We start from the raw sequence: 16,598 nt of genomic DNA, 5'->3' as shown, positions 1-16,598 counted from the left end.
GAACACCTAAGTCAGCTTGACTCTTGTGTGTGTATATGTGCATGCGTGTGTGTGAGATTGTTTTTCTTCTGCCCAAACCCTCACCTTCACCTAATTTTTTTTAGCATGTTGCTTATTGAGCGGACGCACGCCAAGATTTATCATATTCTAAAACTATAACATAAAGTTAGGTGTGTGACTGTGTATACCACAAGAAGACATCATATGGGTATAGCCCTCTATAATGGAGAACCTTTCCCCCCTACTTATCCAATATGATTTGTAGATAAATTTATACTAATAGAGCTGATATAACCCTCATTAACTCCCTTCAGCATCCCTCCCCCTCCCAGAACTCTCCCCTGTTCTAGTAGCCAAGTTAAGTTCCTAATTTCTGACCCAGGGAAGCTAGAAGTTTAGGGAGCACTAATTCATAGTCAGTAGGTGTGGAGCCCATGGAGGGGACACTAGCCCAAGTTGTTAGCTTTGAGATTACAGGGGGGCAGGGAAGAGGAAATTTTGTGAAGCAGGGACAAGAGGGAGAGAAAAAGAAAGAGAGAGAGAAAGATGAAGAGACAGAGGTGGAAAGAAAGAGACAGAGAGACAGCAACAGAGAGAGAATGATAAAGAAGAGAAGAGAGAAGGGGAGAGAGTGAAGGAGAAAGTGAAAAGAAAAAACAAAGAGGAAAAGATAGGGAAAGGTATGGAGAGAGAGAGATAGAACAAAAGCAAGAGGGAAGGAGGGAGAAAGAGATAAAGGGAGAGAAAGAGAGGAGGAGAAGACAGGTAGAGAGGGAAAGTGGGAGAGAGAAGATAGAGGAAAAGATACGGAGAGAAAGGAGGGAGAAGAAAGGGCAAGGAAAGAAAAGAGGGGAAGAAAGAAGATGGAAGAGAGAGAAGCGAGAGAAAGAGAAAGTGAGAGGGGGGTAAGTGTCCCCTCCTATTTAAGAGGCGAGGAAGAGACCTCAGAGGTTGGTGCAGGTAAGGAAAAAGAAGGCCAGACTCCCATCTGGAGTCTGCATCCACAGCAGAGGGAGCCCAGACAGACTGGCTCAGCCAGGCGTGTGCACCCAGTTCAGACCACAGGTCTGTGGTGGGGAGTTTCGGTGGCCAGTTTGGGGAGGGGGAGCTGGGAGACAGAGGGCAAAGTGGAGGGATGGGCGGGGGGGAGGGGGACAGAGGGCAAAGTGGAGGGATGGACAGGAGGACTGGGGGGGACTGGGGGACAGAGGGCAAAGTGGAGGGATGGGCGGGGGGAGGGGGACAGAGGGCAAAGTGGAGGGATGGACAGGAGGACTTGGGGGGACTGGGGGACAGAGGGCAAAGTGGAGGGATGGGCGGGGGGAGGGGGACAGAGGGCAAAGTGGAGGAATGCGCAGGAGGACTTGGGGGGACTGGGGGACAGAGGGCAAAGTGGAGGGATGGACAGGAGGACTTGGGGGGACTGGGGGACAGAGGGCAAAGTGGAGGGATGGGCAGGGGGGAGGGGGACAGAGGGCAAAGTGGAGGAATGCACAGGGGGTGGGGAGAGGCTTGTGGCCCCTGCTTTAATCGCTCGAGACATGGTTCTCATTCTGTAGGTTATGCCAACGTTCAATCTTCTTGTCCTTGTTTTTTAAACACTCGTACCAGTGTTTCAAGCGCTCTCCTTTGGCGGTGATACCCAGCTGGCAGCCACCTGGAGCAAGGAAACACGGGAATGGTCAGGGAGAGAGGAATCACTTAGCCACAGGGAAAGAATTTGTCTCGTTCAGAACCAAGGACTTCTTTTTTCCTTGGCACAGAGAAGAAAGATTCTGGCTAGTTGATGGCATCCCCATCCCAGGAAGTCACACAGCCTACTTTCTAAGGATCTTACTTTCTCAGCTCAGAGCTGTCTGGCTCAAGAACCTACAGTTGCTCCCTATTTCCCTATTTCATTAGTTCCAAATTCCTATCCCTGGTATTCAAGACCTTTTATAAACATCTCATACTAACTATCCAACCTTATAACACCAATGACAATGAATAATAATTCATATTTCCAAAGCACTTTAAGGCTTTAAAGTATTTTAAGTACTTTCCATGTTTCCAACACTGTGAGAGAGTATATATCTCCCCATTTTACAGATGAGGAGACTGAGGCTCAGAGAGGTCAAATGATTTGCCCATGGTTAATCACCTACTAAGTGTTAGTGCTAGGGTTTGAACCCAGGCCTCTAATGGTGAGGGTTTGGGCAGAAAAAGATCACACACACACATACACACACACACACACACACACACACACAGAATCTAGCAGACTTAGGTGTTCAAAAACTTTAGATGTGAATTGCCTTGATCTCATTTAAACTCGCACACACAGTAAGTCTTGTTTCTCCCCTTTGGAGGAGGCAGACATCAGCTTTCCAGATTTAGAGAGCACTAGAACCAGAAGGCTTGGGTTTAAATCTGGCATCTTATTCTTTCTACTTGTGTGAACTTGGACAAGTCATATAGCTTCTCTAGGCCTCAGTTTCCTTATCTGTAAAATGAGGTGGTTGGATTAGATGGCTTTCAGCATGCCTTCCAGCTCTAAATCTCTGACCCTGTCATCTCAAATTAGACTCCAGACTCTGCAAGACTCAAAGACTTTTCCCATTATATTATTTATTATATGCCTAATGTGTGCAGAATAAGAACTGCAGAGTATTAGATCATCGATCTGGAACTAGAAGCAACCTTGGAAGCCATCTCTTTGAACCTCTCAGTTTACAAAAGCACTGGGGATTCAGAGAAAGTCAAAAACATGGCCCGTGGACATCAAAGAGATCACATCTATGGGAGAGATCTCAAGCAAACAGCTACATGTATACGAGACACAGACAGGGTAAATTAAAGGCAATCTCAGACAGAATGCACTAGGAGCAGGGGGGCTGAAAAGGTGAAATTTGAGCTGAATCTTTTTTTAAAATTTTTTTTGGGGGGGCTAGGCAATGGGGTTAAGTGACTTGCCCAAGGTCACACAGCTAGTAAGTGTTATGTGTCTGAGACCAGATTTGAACTCCGGTCCTCCTGACTCCAGGGCTGGTGTTCTATCCACTGCACCACCTAGCTGCCCCTGAGCTGGATCTTGAAGGAAGCCGAGGACCTAGGGGCAGAAGTGGCTACCCAGCAAATGACAGAACTGAGATTTGAACTCTACCCCCCAGACTCCCAAATCCATTGATCTTTTCATTGTCCCGCAGGCCCTCTCCTAGGTGTCTCCAGAGAGCTCTACAATTGAGGCATCATGCCTCCCCTCAAGGATGCTACATCCCAGCATGCATCCCTTCCCCTCTGGCCAGTGCTCTCTGCTCACTGTCCCTATGACCCAATGTGCCACCACTGTGGCATTGCCAGAATGGTGGTGAAGCAAGTGCCCTGTAAGGCTTATACCACAACAGAAATGTGACATTCAATGTGATGATATTATGATTAATTCCTCTACTTTCCTCACCTGGAATATCTTCCCACACACACACATTTATTAAGCACCTACTATGCACTCTGCTAATCGCTTTATACATGTTATTTTCATTTGCTCCTCACAACAACCTTGGGGAGATAGGTGCTATTATTATTCTCATTTTACAGATTAGGAAACTGAGGCAGACAGATTAAGTGACTTGCATAAAGTCACACAGCTAGTGTCTAAATGTGTTTTAACAAGAAATAAATAAGTACATAAATAAATGGCATTTATATAGCTCATACTATGTGCCAGGCACTGTGCTAAGTGCTTTCCAATTATTATCTCTTTTGATCCTATATAGCTTTAAGGTTTGCAAAGCACTTTATAAGTATTATCTTATTTTATCTTCACAACAACCCTGGGAGCTTGGTGCTATCACATTTTACAGATTAGGAAACTGAGGCAGACATAGCATAAGTGGCTTGCCTAAGGTCACACAGTCAGTTTGTAAATATGTTTTAATCAGAAAAAATCAATAAGTAAATGACATTTACATAGTGCTTACTATGTACCAGGCACTGTGCTAAGTACTTTAGAATTATCATCTCTTTTGAGCCTCATAACAACCTTGGATTGCTATTACTTTACAGATGAGAAAAATGAGGCTGACAAATTGATTTGCCCAGGGTCACACAGCTAGGAAGTGTTTGAGGCTGGATTTGAATTCAGCTCTTTCTGACTGCAGGCCCAGTGTTCTCTTTATCCATACACCAGCTAGCTATCTCTTCAAAGACTAGAATTTGCTTTCTTTTTTTTTTTGTTTGTCAAATTTTTATTGTTTTTTCCTTTCTTTTTTATTGTTGTTGTTGTGAGACAATTGGGGTTAACTGACTTGCCCAGGGTCACACAGCTAGTAAGTGTCAAGTGTCTCGTCTAAGACTGGATTTGAACTCAGGTCCTCCTGACTCCAAGGCCGGTGCTCTATCCACTGCGCCACCTTGCTGCCCCTAACATTTGCTGACTGAAACCTTAACTAAACACTCCCATCCTCACTGGTCTCTCCCCATACTGAGCTAACATGGTACTTGTGGTCTAGGCCACCCAGTTGGGCATTAGAGTTATTTCACCTTATATAATTTGAGGCAGCATGGTATTGTGGGGTAAAGAGAGCTGGCCTCCGGGTCAACAGGACCTGGGTTCAAGGTGCTCTAATACAAGCTGGCTGCTCCACCTTGGGTAAGTCACTAACCCTCCGAGAAGCCCCAGGCAGCTCCCAGAGATTATATGTGGCAGGGCAAGTGTTTATCTGCATTGGCTAAAGGGTGTTCCCTCACCAAGAGCTCTCTGAATCAATGAATTACAAGATCTGGTTAAAAATATGTATTTGCTAAGAATTTCATGGGTTTTATCCCTGAATAAGGCTAGGCACATCAAAGTGCTCAGTGGGACCTTGGGTAAGGCACTTAAATCTCTGTCTGCCTCAGTTTCCTCTTCTGTAAAATGAAGAAGAAGGACTAGATGACCTCTAAGGACCCTTCCAACTCTAAATCTATGATTCCAGGGTAGTAGTGGTAGTAATCTCAGTGGTTAGAGCACTGGCCATAGAGTGAGGCAGACCCAAGTCCAAATCCTGCCTCAGATACTTGCTAGCTGTGTGACCCTGATCAAATCATATAACCTGTGTCTGCCTCAGTTTCCTCATCTATAAAACAAGGATCATAACAGTACCTTCTTCCCAGCATTGTTATAAAGGTCAAATGAGATATCTGTAAAATGCTTTGCAAACCTTAAAGTTATACAAATGCTATCAGTAACAGCAGACATCCTTTAAAGTTTACAAAGATATACATACATATGTATATGTACACACAAATATACACACATACTATATATACATGTATGTGTGTATGTGTATATATGTATGTATATATCTATATTTATATGTACATATACATACATATACACATACATATATATGTATATATATGTATATATACATACATATACACATACATATATATGTACATATATGTATATATATGTATATATATGTATGTGTGTATATATATATATATATATATATATATATATATATATATGTAAAAATGCTCCTATGATCTTGGACTCCTCGTCACACATAATCCTTGCTACAAACCAGTGTGATAGGCACTGCTGTCACTATTTCACAAATTAGGCAACTGAGACTGAGAAAGGGCAAATGCCCAACCCATAGTCATATAGCTAATGCATGTCAGAGTCAGGATTTAAATCCAGCTCCACCTGATTCCAGGTTCAACCTTCTAAAGTCTTATTGGGAAGTTTTTCTTTCCACATGTCCAGCAGAACCTCTCCTCATTCTCCTTCAGAGAGTAAGGGAGAAGGGAAAACCAGGTCACCAAGGAGAGATGATGTGGTTTGAGATTCGGGTGATTTTCATTGATTGTAGGTAGGGGGGTGAATCGTGGTTGGTTGAGTAGTGTGAAGTAAATTATTCATAAGCTGTATGTGGCTGTTAGGGTAGTTGTTAGGGTTCATGAGTTGGTGTAGGATATGTTCACTGTTTCAACAATAGGGTCTTCAGAATAGAAGCCTGCGGAGAAGGGGGTTCCTATGAGGGCTAAGCTGCTTGTTATAAGGGCTGATGAGAGGCTAGCAGAGGCTAGGCAAGGTGGGATAGGACATTTCATCATTCTTGCTAAAGTCTGCCTTGGAACAAACCCAGTCACCATGAGCTAAGCTGTTGGGGAGATCAGTGGCCATGGTGGGAAGGGGCTCCAGGGTCCAGGAGAACAAATCTGCATCTTCTTGCCAATCTAAGTCCTTTGGTGGAGTTCATCTACTCCATTTTAGAACTCCTTGCCTAGAGCTGAGCTATCTTGATCAGTGAGTAAGTAAGTGAATGAATGAGTACAAACTCACTTAGCCTACTACAATTAGCTGCTAGGCTCATTTTAAGCATTGTCAATCAGGTACCCCAGAATGAGGAGCCCTTGTACCTAGTTCTTCCCCCTTGCCCCTTTCTCAGCTGGATAAGAAAGAATAAAGTTGCCCACAAAAGCCCCAGGTCTCCCCGACTCAGTTGAGGTGGCAATGCCTATACTCACCAATATAATCATTGGATTTGCCAATGTCATAATCCCAGACAGAGATGTCCAGTGACTTCTTGGCCAGATCACTATGTTTTATATCATAGAAAAACTCCTGAAAGGGAATTGAGAGAAAACAGCAATATCATTCAAACTGGAGGCACGTCCCTCCTATCCTCAAGAAAAAAAAAGAACCAAGATAGAGGTGTCTATGAGCCCAGCTCATCAGAAACGGGAAATTGAGAGGAGCTTCTCACCTCATACTTCCTGTCCCAATCTGAAGCCCCTTTCAACAAATACCTCTATTTACAACGGTCTTTAAGCACTGTTGGGAATACCACATGTTCTTGGATAGAATCCAATCGAAGAAGAGACAATTCCCTTGAATTTGCTCTAACAGGAATGGAAGTAGCATGGAAAGGCCCTAGAAACTGAGGGACCAGAGCCACAGACCTGGCTTCTAGCCCAGGCTCATCCATTAACTTTCTGTGTAACATTTGCCTAGTCACTTCTTCAGTTGTGCTGTAGAAAGAACACTGGATTTGTAGGCAGTATGGGACAGGGTTTAGATCTCAGCTTGGCCACTTATTACCTGCATGTCTTTGAGTATGTCACTTGGGCTGTTCATATTTCCTGGCAGCTAGGTAGTACAGTGGATAGAGTGCCAGGCCTGGAGTCAGAAAGACTCATCTTCCTGAGTTCAAATCTCCTGGCCTCACACATTTCCTAGCTGTGTGACCCTGGGTAAGTCACTTAACCTTGTTTGCCTCAGTTTTTTAAAAAAATTTTTGTTGGCGCAGCTAAGTGCTACAGTAGATAGAGCACTGAGACTGGAGTCAGTGAGATCTGAGTTGAAATCAGATCTCAGACTAGCTGTGTGACCCTGGGCAAGCCACTTCACCCTGTTTGCCTCAATTTCCTCATCTGTAAAATGAGCTGGAGACAGAAATGGCAAATCACTTTAGTATCTTCGCCAAGAAAATCACAAATGGGGTCACAAAGAGATGTGACATAATTTAAATGATTCAACAACAACAATGTTTCCTCATTTAAGAAAAGGAAGGAGGTAGGGTGGACTAGATGGTCTCATATAAAAATCTACGATCCTAAGCTCTCAATATATGGCTCTATTCCGGTCCTCAGTTTCCCCGTGTGTCACCTGAGGTTGAAATAGATAATCTTAAGTTACCTCTAGCTGTGACATTCTCTGTTCTTATGTCACTCCTACTTCTGATATTTTTTTGTTCTAAGGTCCCTTCCAACTCTGACAACCTCTATTCTAAGATCTCTCTTAGCATTGACATTCTATGTTCTAAACTCCCTCCCAAGTTCTAACATTCTCTGTTCTTATGTCCCTCCTAGTTCTGACATCTTTAGTTGTAAGACCCTTCCCAGATCTGACAGTCTGTGTTCTAGGGTCCCCCCCCCAGCTAAGAATTCTATTTGTGACAATCTGTTCTATAGACCCTCCCAGTTGTGGCTGTCTGTGTTTGGACCTGGGCAGCTAACCTCAAAGAGCTTGGTAGAAATGAGTTTAGTCCTTTCTCCAGGTAACAGTGCCAAATGCTTCTGGTCATGTCCTCCTCCCCTTTGATATCTGCTTAGGGTATAGTGAGTGTGGGAAAGGGAATGAATTAGTGGTGAAAGGGAATCGATTGTTTTTCTGTGACTTTGAATAATTAGATCCCAAGTTATGGAACTGGAAGGGCCTTTTCACCCACATTTGTGGAGACCTAAACAGAAACTTCTATTTGGAAGTTCCATGAAGAAATTCTGGATAATAGAAGAAAGAGCCAAAAAAGCTGTGATTTTAGAGAATCACCCAAAGTGGAACCTGGTCCATATAAGCCCAGAGTTTTGGGTTCTAGCTCACAGGCCATACAAAAAGAGGAGGTGGGCTAGATTTGGCTGGTATTTCAGGTGGTAGTTTGCTGACCCCTTGCTCTAGGCTGTGAATTACACTTACTTATTAGAGTCTATACTGGTCCTCTCATTTCCCCCCATTACACATGTAAGCTCTATAGGGTCAAAACTGTTGTGCTTTTATCCCCTAACCCCCACCTAGCACAGTGCCTTGCATAGAGTCAAGGTGAATGTGTATAAGTGAATGTTTATTTTTGAATTTGTCAAGAGAGGTAGAGAGAACCGACTGCCCTTTCAGGGTCTTCTCACAGCAGTTACTGCTTTCCTGCTCACATCAAATGTCCTATTTTTCTAACTACACTAATGGTGAGAAGAAATAATCTGGTTAGAATTCAGACTTTCTCCCTTGCCTACTGATTGCCCCCAGTGTAAGCTCTAAGATGAGAATGGTATGTACAGCATACAGTAGAACCCAACAGATTTCCCACAATGGCTTGGGGACAACCTAGTCATAGGATCCAAGAGCTGAAGGAAAGCCCCTCGGGGCCATCAAGCCCAGCACCCTCATTTCATAAAGAAGGAAACCGACACCAAGAGAAGTGACATGCCCAAGACCACACAGCTAGTTCACAAAGAAATGGAGATTTTAATTCAGGTCCCCTGACTCCATATGCAGTACACTTTATTATCACCTCAGATGCCAGGGGTTGTTGCCACAGGTGTGTGTATAGGGTCTCCCCCAAAGTTGCTATTTTGTTTCTTATTTTTAAAGTTGATATTTTAAACAGAAGTTTGGGGGTTTTTTTGTTTTTGTTTTTGTTTTTAGGCAATTGGGGTTAAGTGACTTGCCCAGGGTCACACAGCTAGTAAGTGTCAAGTGTTTTTTGGTCTGAGTCTGACACCGGATTTGAACTGAGGCCCTCCTGACTCCAAGGCTGGAGCTTTATCCACTGTGCCACCTAGCTCCCCAATTTGTTTTTTTTTTAAATTAAGCTTACTTATTATTTAGTTTCTTTAATTTAATCAATAAAAATAATATCTTCTATGACTGAGTATTCAATATCTTTGCCTCAATATATGTATATGTGTTATATATACATAGATGTATCTATGTTCATATATATGTATATATGCTCTACAGGTATATATACATATCTATTGTGTGCATATTTATACAATCTGTATGTATATTTGTACATATACATCTATTTCTATCATCTATAGCTATCTTTGTCATCTCTATCTCTCAATGTCTATTTCTAACTTATCATCTCTATCTCTCTATATAATTTCTATCTATTTTCACTAACACTCTACCTTTATCTGTCTCTCTGTCTCTATCATCTCTAGCTCTCCATCCATCCTTCTCTGTCTCTATCTCTCTGTATCTCTTTGTGTGTCTCTGTCTCTCTATGTCCATCTCTCTCTGTCTCTGTCTTTGTCTCTCTGTCTCTCATTTCCTGGGCACACACATTAATGCAATGTGCTGTGCACTTTGTGGTTATTTCCATTAAAAGTGAACAGAATTGGGAGTTGGCCAGAAGACTTGACTCATGCCATATGATGGTGGCCAAGTCCCTTCACCACTGCGGGCCACATTCCCCATCTGTGCCAGAAGACAGATTTTCTTCCAGCTCTGAGCTGGCCCATGTGGCAGATCTGTCTCACTAAACCCACTTCGTCTAACCTTCTTTCCATGCTTTCTCTCATCTGAAGCCCACAACACCTTTGGAGGGCACTTACCTCATTAAACTCAGGATTCAAAGTCTTCTTCTTGATCTGTGTCTTGTGCTTGGCTTTCTTCCCCATGTCTGGTTTCAGCCAGCTGTGGGGTAACAGTAAGTACCATCAGGATTGTTGTTATTTGGGATTTGGGGCTGGCTCTGTGATTTTGTCAGTAGAGGAAATTATCAATGAGAAACTTCCTTCATCAGGGCAGGTTATCATCTCCCTTGCTAGGAGACTACTGAATGCTAACCATAATGTCAATACCAGCATGGATGGAAGCTACATGTGCCACTGCCATCCTAAGGCATGTTTTCTTCTAGAGGAAAACTGGGGGTAGGAGCATAGGTCATGGGAGTTATACAGGGGTGAGGAGAGTGTGCCAAGAAGAAAGACAGTAGAGGCAGGAATCTACCAGCCAGTTCACTGAATGGCAACCTTACCCATGTGCACATAGAAAAATGGAAAGGTATGGCAGTAGGCCTCTGGCAAGAAATAAGTAAATCTTTGGGAGTCATCTGGGACACTAAGAGGTTAAGTAACTTGCCCAAGGTCTTACAGCCAATATGTACTAGAGGTGACATTTGAACTCAGATCTTTCTGGGTAAAAAGCTGGTTTCCTGTCCCGTTGCTTCTGGAGGATAGGAGTAGGGAGATGGCGATGGAGGTTGAATTTCAAAATCACGGAATATCACAGTTGGAAAGGACTTCAGAGGCCATCTGTCAGTCAGTCAACTAGCATTTATTAAACACCTACTATGTGCCAGGTACTGTGCTAAGTACTGGAGATAACCAAAAAAAGGCAAAAGATAATCCTTGCTCTCAAGGAACTGAGAGTCTAATGGTGGAGACAAAATGCAAACAATGACATACAAAGAGAGAAGAGGCATACAGGACAAATGGGAGATAATCAACAAAGAGAAGGCACTAGCATTATGGGGGTCTGGGAGAGGTATGTTTTTTGTTTTTGTTTTGTTTTGTTTTGTTTTTTTCAGAAGGTGGACTTTAGCTGGCACTTAAAGGAAGCCAGGGAAGCCAATCTGATCCATAGCCGAAAAAGGAATCTCCTTCACAGCATCCTCAACAAGTGCTCCACCAGCCTTGGCTTGGGGACCTACATGGAACCTATTACTACCTAAAGCAGTTCATTCATCTTTGAGAAAGTTCTAATCATTGGAAAGTTTGTCTTCCTAGGCCAGGGGTGGGGAACCTTCGGCCTGAAGGCCACATGTAACCCTCTGGGTCCTCAAGTTCGGCCCTTTGAATCCAAACTTCACAGAACAAATCCCCTTAAAAAAAGGCCCTCTGGGGCCAAGCACCATGAAAGCTCTCTTTCACATAACAGCCTTCCAAGTACTTGAAGATGGCTACTACAGCCCCTGAGTCTTTTCTTCCCTGGGCTCACCATCCAAGTCCCTCCAAGTAGTCATTATAGGGCAACATCTTGAGGCCATTGACTGCACTGGTTGGCAGTTCTCCAGCATATCAGTCCTTCCTAAAATGTGGCTTCCAGAACTGCACACAGCTCCCCCAGAGATGATCATTGCCCTCAAGCAATGGTGTCAAATTCAAATAGAAACCATTCATAAGGATCCCTGCAGGAAGCATATTGACTTAGAAAACCAATCACCTGGACCATTGCCATAGCTTATTCCATCCACCTGCATCTGGGCCCGTTCCATCCTCCATGAGGCTGCCCAGTGGATATTCTTACAGCGCAGATCTGACATGTCACTTCTCTACTCAGTAAGCATTATGGGTCCCCTGTTGTCTTTTGGATAAAATGTGACCTCTCCAGTTTGGCCTTCAAAGCCCTTTAGAGTCTGGCTGTGGCTTATTTTTCCTGTGTAATCACACATTCTTCTCTTTCACAGACTCTAAACTCTAGATAAACTGGATTATTTGTTTTTCTCTATATTCCAGGGACTCCTAACCTTTTTTTTTTTTTTTGGTCATGGACCCCTTCAGAAACTTGTTAAGCCTGGGGACTCTTGGAAGAATGTTTTTAAATACATGAAATAAGGTACATAGAATTACAACGGGAACCTAGGTTAGTGAAAATGAGGATGTGATTTTTTTCCCCCCTCATTCAAGTTCACATACCCACTGATATTTATTCAGTGGCACCTAGCACCTCCGCTCTATCCCATCTCCCATTCTCAGGCTGCCCTTTCAGAGTAGAACACCGGCTTTCAGAGTCCCAGCTCCTCAGCTTGGGTGTTGCTTCCTCAAGGCATCTCTTCTTGTTCCCCCCAGTTCTGAGCACTGTCACCCCCACCCCTCAATAAGTGGACACCAATCTAGCATACTTAGCATATTTCCCTATGTACTTACAAGGCTGTTTCTTCAGTAGAATACAAGCTCACTGACATCAGGAGCTGTCTCTCTTTCATGTTCGTACTCCTGGTGCCTAGCATGCAGTGCCCAGTCAAAAGAATCATTGAATGATTAGTTGATTGATTGATTGATTGTGTCTGGCCAAAAGGCTTGTCTAAGGACTGATTAATTATGGCCTGTGCAACTGTGAGCAAGTCTTTAAACCCTCAGATCCTTAGTTTCCTCATCTGTAAAATGGAGATATTTATGCTTGTAGCACCTCCCCCTCCCAGGGTTACTATATCTCAAAAAAGATAATTTTTTTTTCGAACTCAAAAGCCTCACCTGAGAGACAGTTCCTTCTTTGCCTCTATTTCCCGGTTTTCCTGACTTCCTTCAAGTCTCAGCTAAAATTTTACCTTCTGCAGGAAACCTTCCCTGATCTCCCACCTGCTAGTGCCTTCCCTCTGAGATTACCTGCCAATTATGCTGTAAATGTCTTATATGCACATATATGTTTGCGTGTTGTCTTCCGCATTATAATGTGAGCTCCTTGAGAACAGGGACCACTTTTTGGGGGGGTTATTCTCAGCACTTAGTACAGTTCCTGGCACATAGAAGGCTCTTAATAAATTACCTGTTGACTGACTGAACCCAGGCCTTTTGATTGCAGAGTCAATATGATACGACTCCCTCATCTAGACAGAGAGGTGAGAGAATACTGGGCCAGTGTGTCGCATCCACTGTCAGACGTGGTAACTTTGATCAATTGCTTTTACTGAGCTGTTTGTCTTTGATAAAAGGGAGGGTTTGGTGCTGGGGACGAGTTATGTCTAGAAATGACTGATATAAATATGAGGAGCTCTCCAAATGATTAGAACCAACTATATACAAAATCTCTTTCCCTTCTGTCAAACCACAGAGTGCCCTCTCTTTCCTTAATCACATCTTACATATTCTTGGAAGCTGAATAATATTGCAGCCATGGTTTTCATTTCAGAGGTGGTCATGTAAACACAAACCTTTCCAGAGCCATTGAAGGAAAGATTATTAAAATCAATTTTCCTGTAGCTGGCATTTAACAAAACACAATTCAACACCCAAATAAGCTTATTTCTTTCATGGCCAATGGAAAACACAGTCACTTTAATCTCCAGTATCTAGCTCATCACTGAACTGGAGATGCTGTATTAATTAATTCTCATTAAGGGCTAATCACTGAGAAAACCCACAAATAACGGTCTTTTTCAGAGAAAGCCTGGGTGTGATGATAACTCCCACTTACATGTCATTTTAAGACTTATAAAGCATAATGGATGGCAGGGGCAGAGGGATTCAGTGGAAAGCTTTGATTTAAAGTCAGAGGATCTGCATTTGAATCAGTGTAGAAAACACAGAGGAATTTTCCAGTGACCTGTACTGTGGCCATTCCATCTCCCTCCCCTATCCATTGATTCTGCCCCCCCCCAGTTGATGAAATCTCAAAGGATAAGGAACAGGTGACAGATGACGAAGTATAAAGGTGTTAAAATGCAAAGATATGCCTACACTCTGTTATTTCTTGACAAGGTAGGAGAAGTTCTCTCATCAGAATGGATAGAACTAAAGGGTAGATAACCAAGGATCAGCCATGCCACTGATGGCCCTTTAAGGAAGGAGACACATTCTCTTAGGAGTCAGATGAAATGGAAAACAACTCTGAAGAATCAAGAGGAGAGTCATTTATGGAAGAAGCACCTAGCTCTTGAAGGGCAATCATTTCTCAACTCCAGGAAAGAAGTTGGAGGAGAAGAAATTTCTCTTTCCTCTCCAGGGGGTAACAGCATGAGGACCCCTGAGAGAAAGGAAGGGACATTGGGGGACTTCCAGTCCTGGAGGTGTGAGTAACTGCCACCAAGTATGATTTAGAGATGGAAGGGACCTCAAAGGCTATCGAGTCCACGGCTTTCAACTTATCAATGAAACTGAAAAGAGAAACTAACAGGGATGGTCAGTGGGTAGAGCGCTAGACCGGAAGTCAGGAAGTTCTAAGTTCAAATCCAGCATCAGATACTAACTACGTGAACCTGGGCAAGTCATTTAATCTCAGTTTCCTCCAAAAGAAAAGGGGGATATAATAACAGCATCTATCTCCCAGAGTTGTTAAAAGGATCAAATGAAGTATTTTAAAGGACTCTGTAAACCTTAAAGTGTCACAGAAATACTAGCTATTTAAGTTACTACTAATTTCTCCAGTGTCAAACAGTTAATAAGTATCTGCAGCTGCATTTGAACTCAGGTCTTCCCGATTCCTGGTCAGTTACTCTGTATTTACTACCTAACAGCATGTGTGCTTCTCTACTAGTGATCTCCAGGTGTTTGTCAACTGATACTATGTAACTGTGAAAGAATATGCCTTGGGTTTCTGGGGAGACTATTTTGTATCTACTGTTATCACAATGTCATCTCAGGAAATGCCGTTGCTTTGAGATACTACTTTACACCTGTAGGGACTCATGAGCTAAACGCGGAAGAGTTTGGACCCACAAGAGTACCTGAACCTGAGTCATAGTCAGGCCCCTAAGGACCCAAACTACAATCTGTGTGTACAAGGAGGGGCAGCCCAGAGGGTACAAACTGCTTATGTATAGCCACCAAAGCAGATAACATAAAGGGCAGCTATAATTGGAAAGAATGGTGGTAGAGACAGTCAGAAGTTCACAGGAAACAAAATCCAAGAAGGAAGGCAGTGGTAAAACCCATAGCTTCAAAAGTTTATAAATACGTGTCCAAATTTTGTGTAAGAGAGGCAAAGTTAGCCCCATAGGTATTACTAAGCTATGGTAGAATTAAGCCTATGCCTGGAATATGGTTCTGGATAGGTATACCTTACTCAAGAGAAGTAGGATAGAATTTTATATTAAGAAGGAATGTTCATCCTTCAATATGACACTTGCTACAATATGACACTTGCTAGCCACGTAACTCTGGGCAAGTTGGGTTTTTTTTTGTTTATTTGTTTTTGTTTTTTGGCTAGGCAATGGGGGTAAGTGACTTGCCCAGGGTCACACAGCTAGTAAGTGTTATGTGTCTGAGGATGGATTTGAACTCAGGTCCTCCTGAATCCAGGGCCGGTGCTCTATCCACTGCACCACCTAGCCGCCCCTGGGCAAGTTGTTTAACCTCTGTCTGCCTCAGTTTCTTCAATTGTAAAATGGTAATAATAATTAGACCTGTTTCACAGGGTTTTTGTGATGCTCAAATGAGATAATAATTGTAAAGTGCTTAGGACAGTGCCAGGCACATAGTCAGGGCTTTATAATGTTTAGCTATTATCAAGTTATACCCCAAAGAAGAGATATAAGGCTGTGCCACTCTTCCTTCTTTGCAAAGATGAGGGAATACAGGTGGGCAACATTGCATGTATTGTCAGACCTGGTTGCAGTGTTTCATTCGCTGACCCATCTTTTCCTCTTTTTCTTTTCTTCTTTGTTATGGGGAGGGATCTCTGGTTGCAGGGGGTAAGGAGACATTGGGAAATAAGAGTGATAGAAAAAGATAGCAAGAATTTTTCTTTTAAAGAAGGAGTAATTATGTGAGGAAATCCAGGAACCAGAAGGGAGATGTATGGAGGGGGGTCAACTGGTAAACATCAGTGGAGGAAGACACAAAAGCAATGCCTTCATCAGCATGTTCTACAGACCAATAGGACACAATGAGGAAATAGATGAAAAGTTCAGGAAACAGATCACAAGCCTGGCACAGAAGCAGGATTTGGTACTGATGGGAGATATCTATTATCATATGTCTATTCTAGAGTGCTTTGTCAAAAGCTGTGCTCTTAATAATAATTTCATCCTTCAATAGGTGGAACCAGATGTTGAAGGGCCTTGAGTCCATGACATAGTCAGCAAAAAAAAAAAACTTGGCCCCAAAGGGCAGAGCCATGAGCCATGAGTGGAAGTTAAGAAGAGGCCAATCTGGGCTTTGTGTCAGAAAAAAATTCCTAACAATGAGAGTCATCCAAAAGAGAAATAGGCTGATCTGAGTGATGGTGGATACCCCCTCTTTGGAGAGCTGCCAGTCAAGGCTGGCTGGGCATTTGTTGGGCATGTTGCAGTGATGATTCTCATGATGTATGGGTTGGAATAAGTGGCCAATGAGCTCCTTTCTTACTCTCAGATTCTATGATTTGGAATCAGCAACATCAGCCCTGCCTTGACCCTTCATCTCAAATT

The 16,598-nt window shown here is 43.0% G+C and overlaps 1 protein-coding gene across 6 annotated transcripts in view; it reads right to left on the bottom strand.

Moving 5' to 3' along the window:
- Positions 1-630: 630 nt before the first annotated feature.
- RPH3A (rabphilin 3A) overlaps positions 631-16,598 on the bottom strand; it is a 171,760-nt gene continuing 155,792 nt past the window's right edge. For all 6 annotated transcript variants that reach the window (XM_078154322.1, XM_078154321.1, XM_020978074.2 and 3 more), the window contains 3 exons: positions 10,084-10,165; positions 6,496-6,592; positions 631-1,657 (listed from right to left, as the gene is read on the bottom strand). In XM_078154322.1, the coding sequence (XP_078010448.1) occupies positions 1,527-1,657; positions 6,496-6,592; positions 10,084-10,165 (310 nt within the window). In that variant the 3' untranslated portion in view covers positions 631-1,526. The remainder of the gene's footprint in view (positions 1,658-6,495; positions 6,593-10,083; positions 10,166-16,598) is intronic.

This window comes from Phascolarctos cinereus, unplaced genomic scaffold (assembly GCF_003287225.1).
Source record: "Phascolarctos cinereus isolate Bilbo 61053 unplaced genomic scaffold, phaCin_HiC Scaffold_4;HRSCAF=312, whole genome shotgun sequence".
In the NCBI taxonomy this organism is placed as follows: domain Eukaryota; kingdom Metazoa; phylum Chordata; class Mammalia; order Diprotodontia; family Phascolarctidae; genus Phascolarctos; species Phascolarctos cinereus.
The sequence above is the reverse complement of the archived record's forward strand: the minus strand, read 5'-3'. Positions and strand labels throughout refer to the sequence as shown.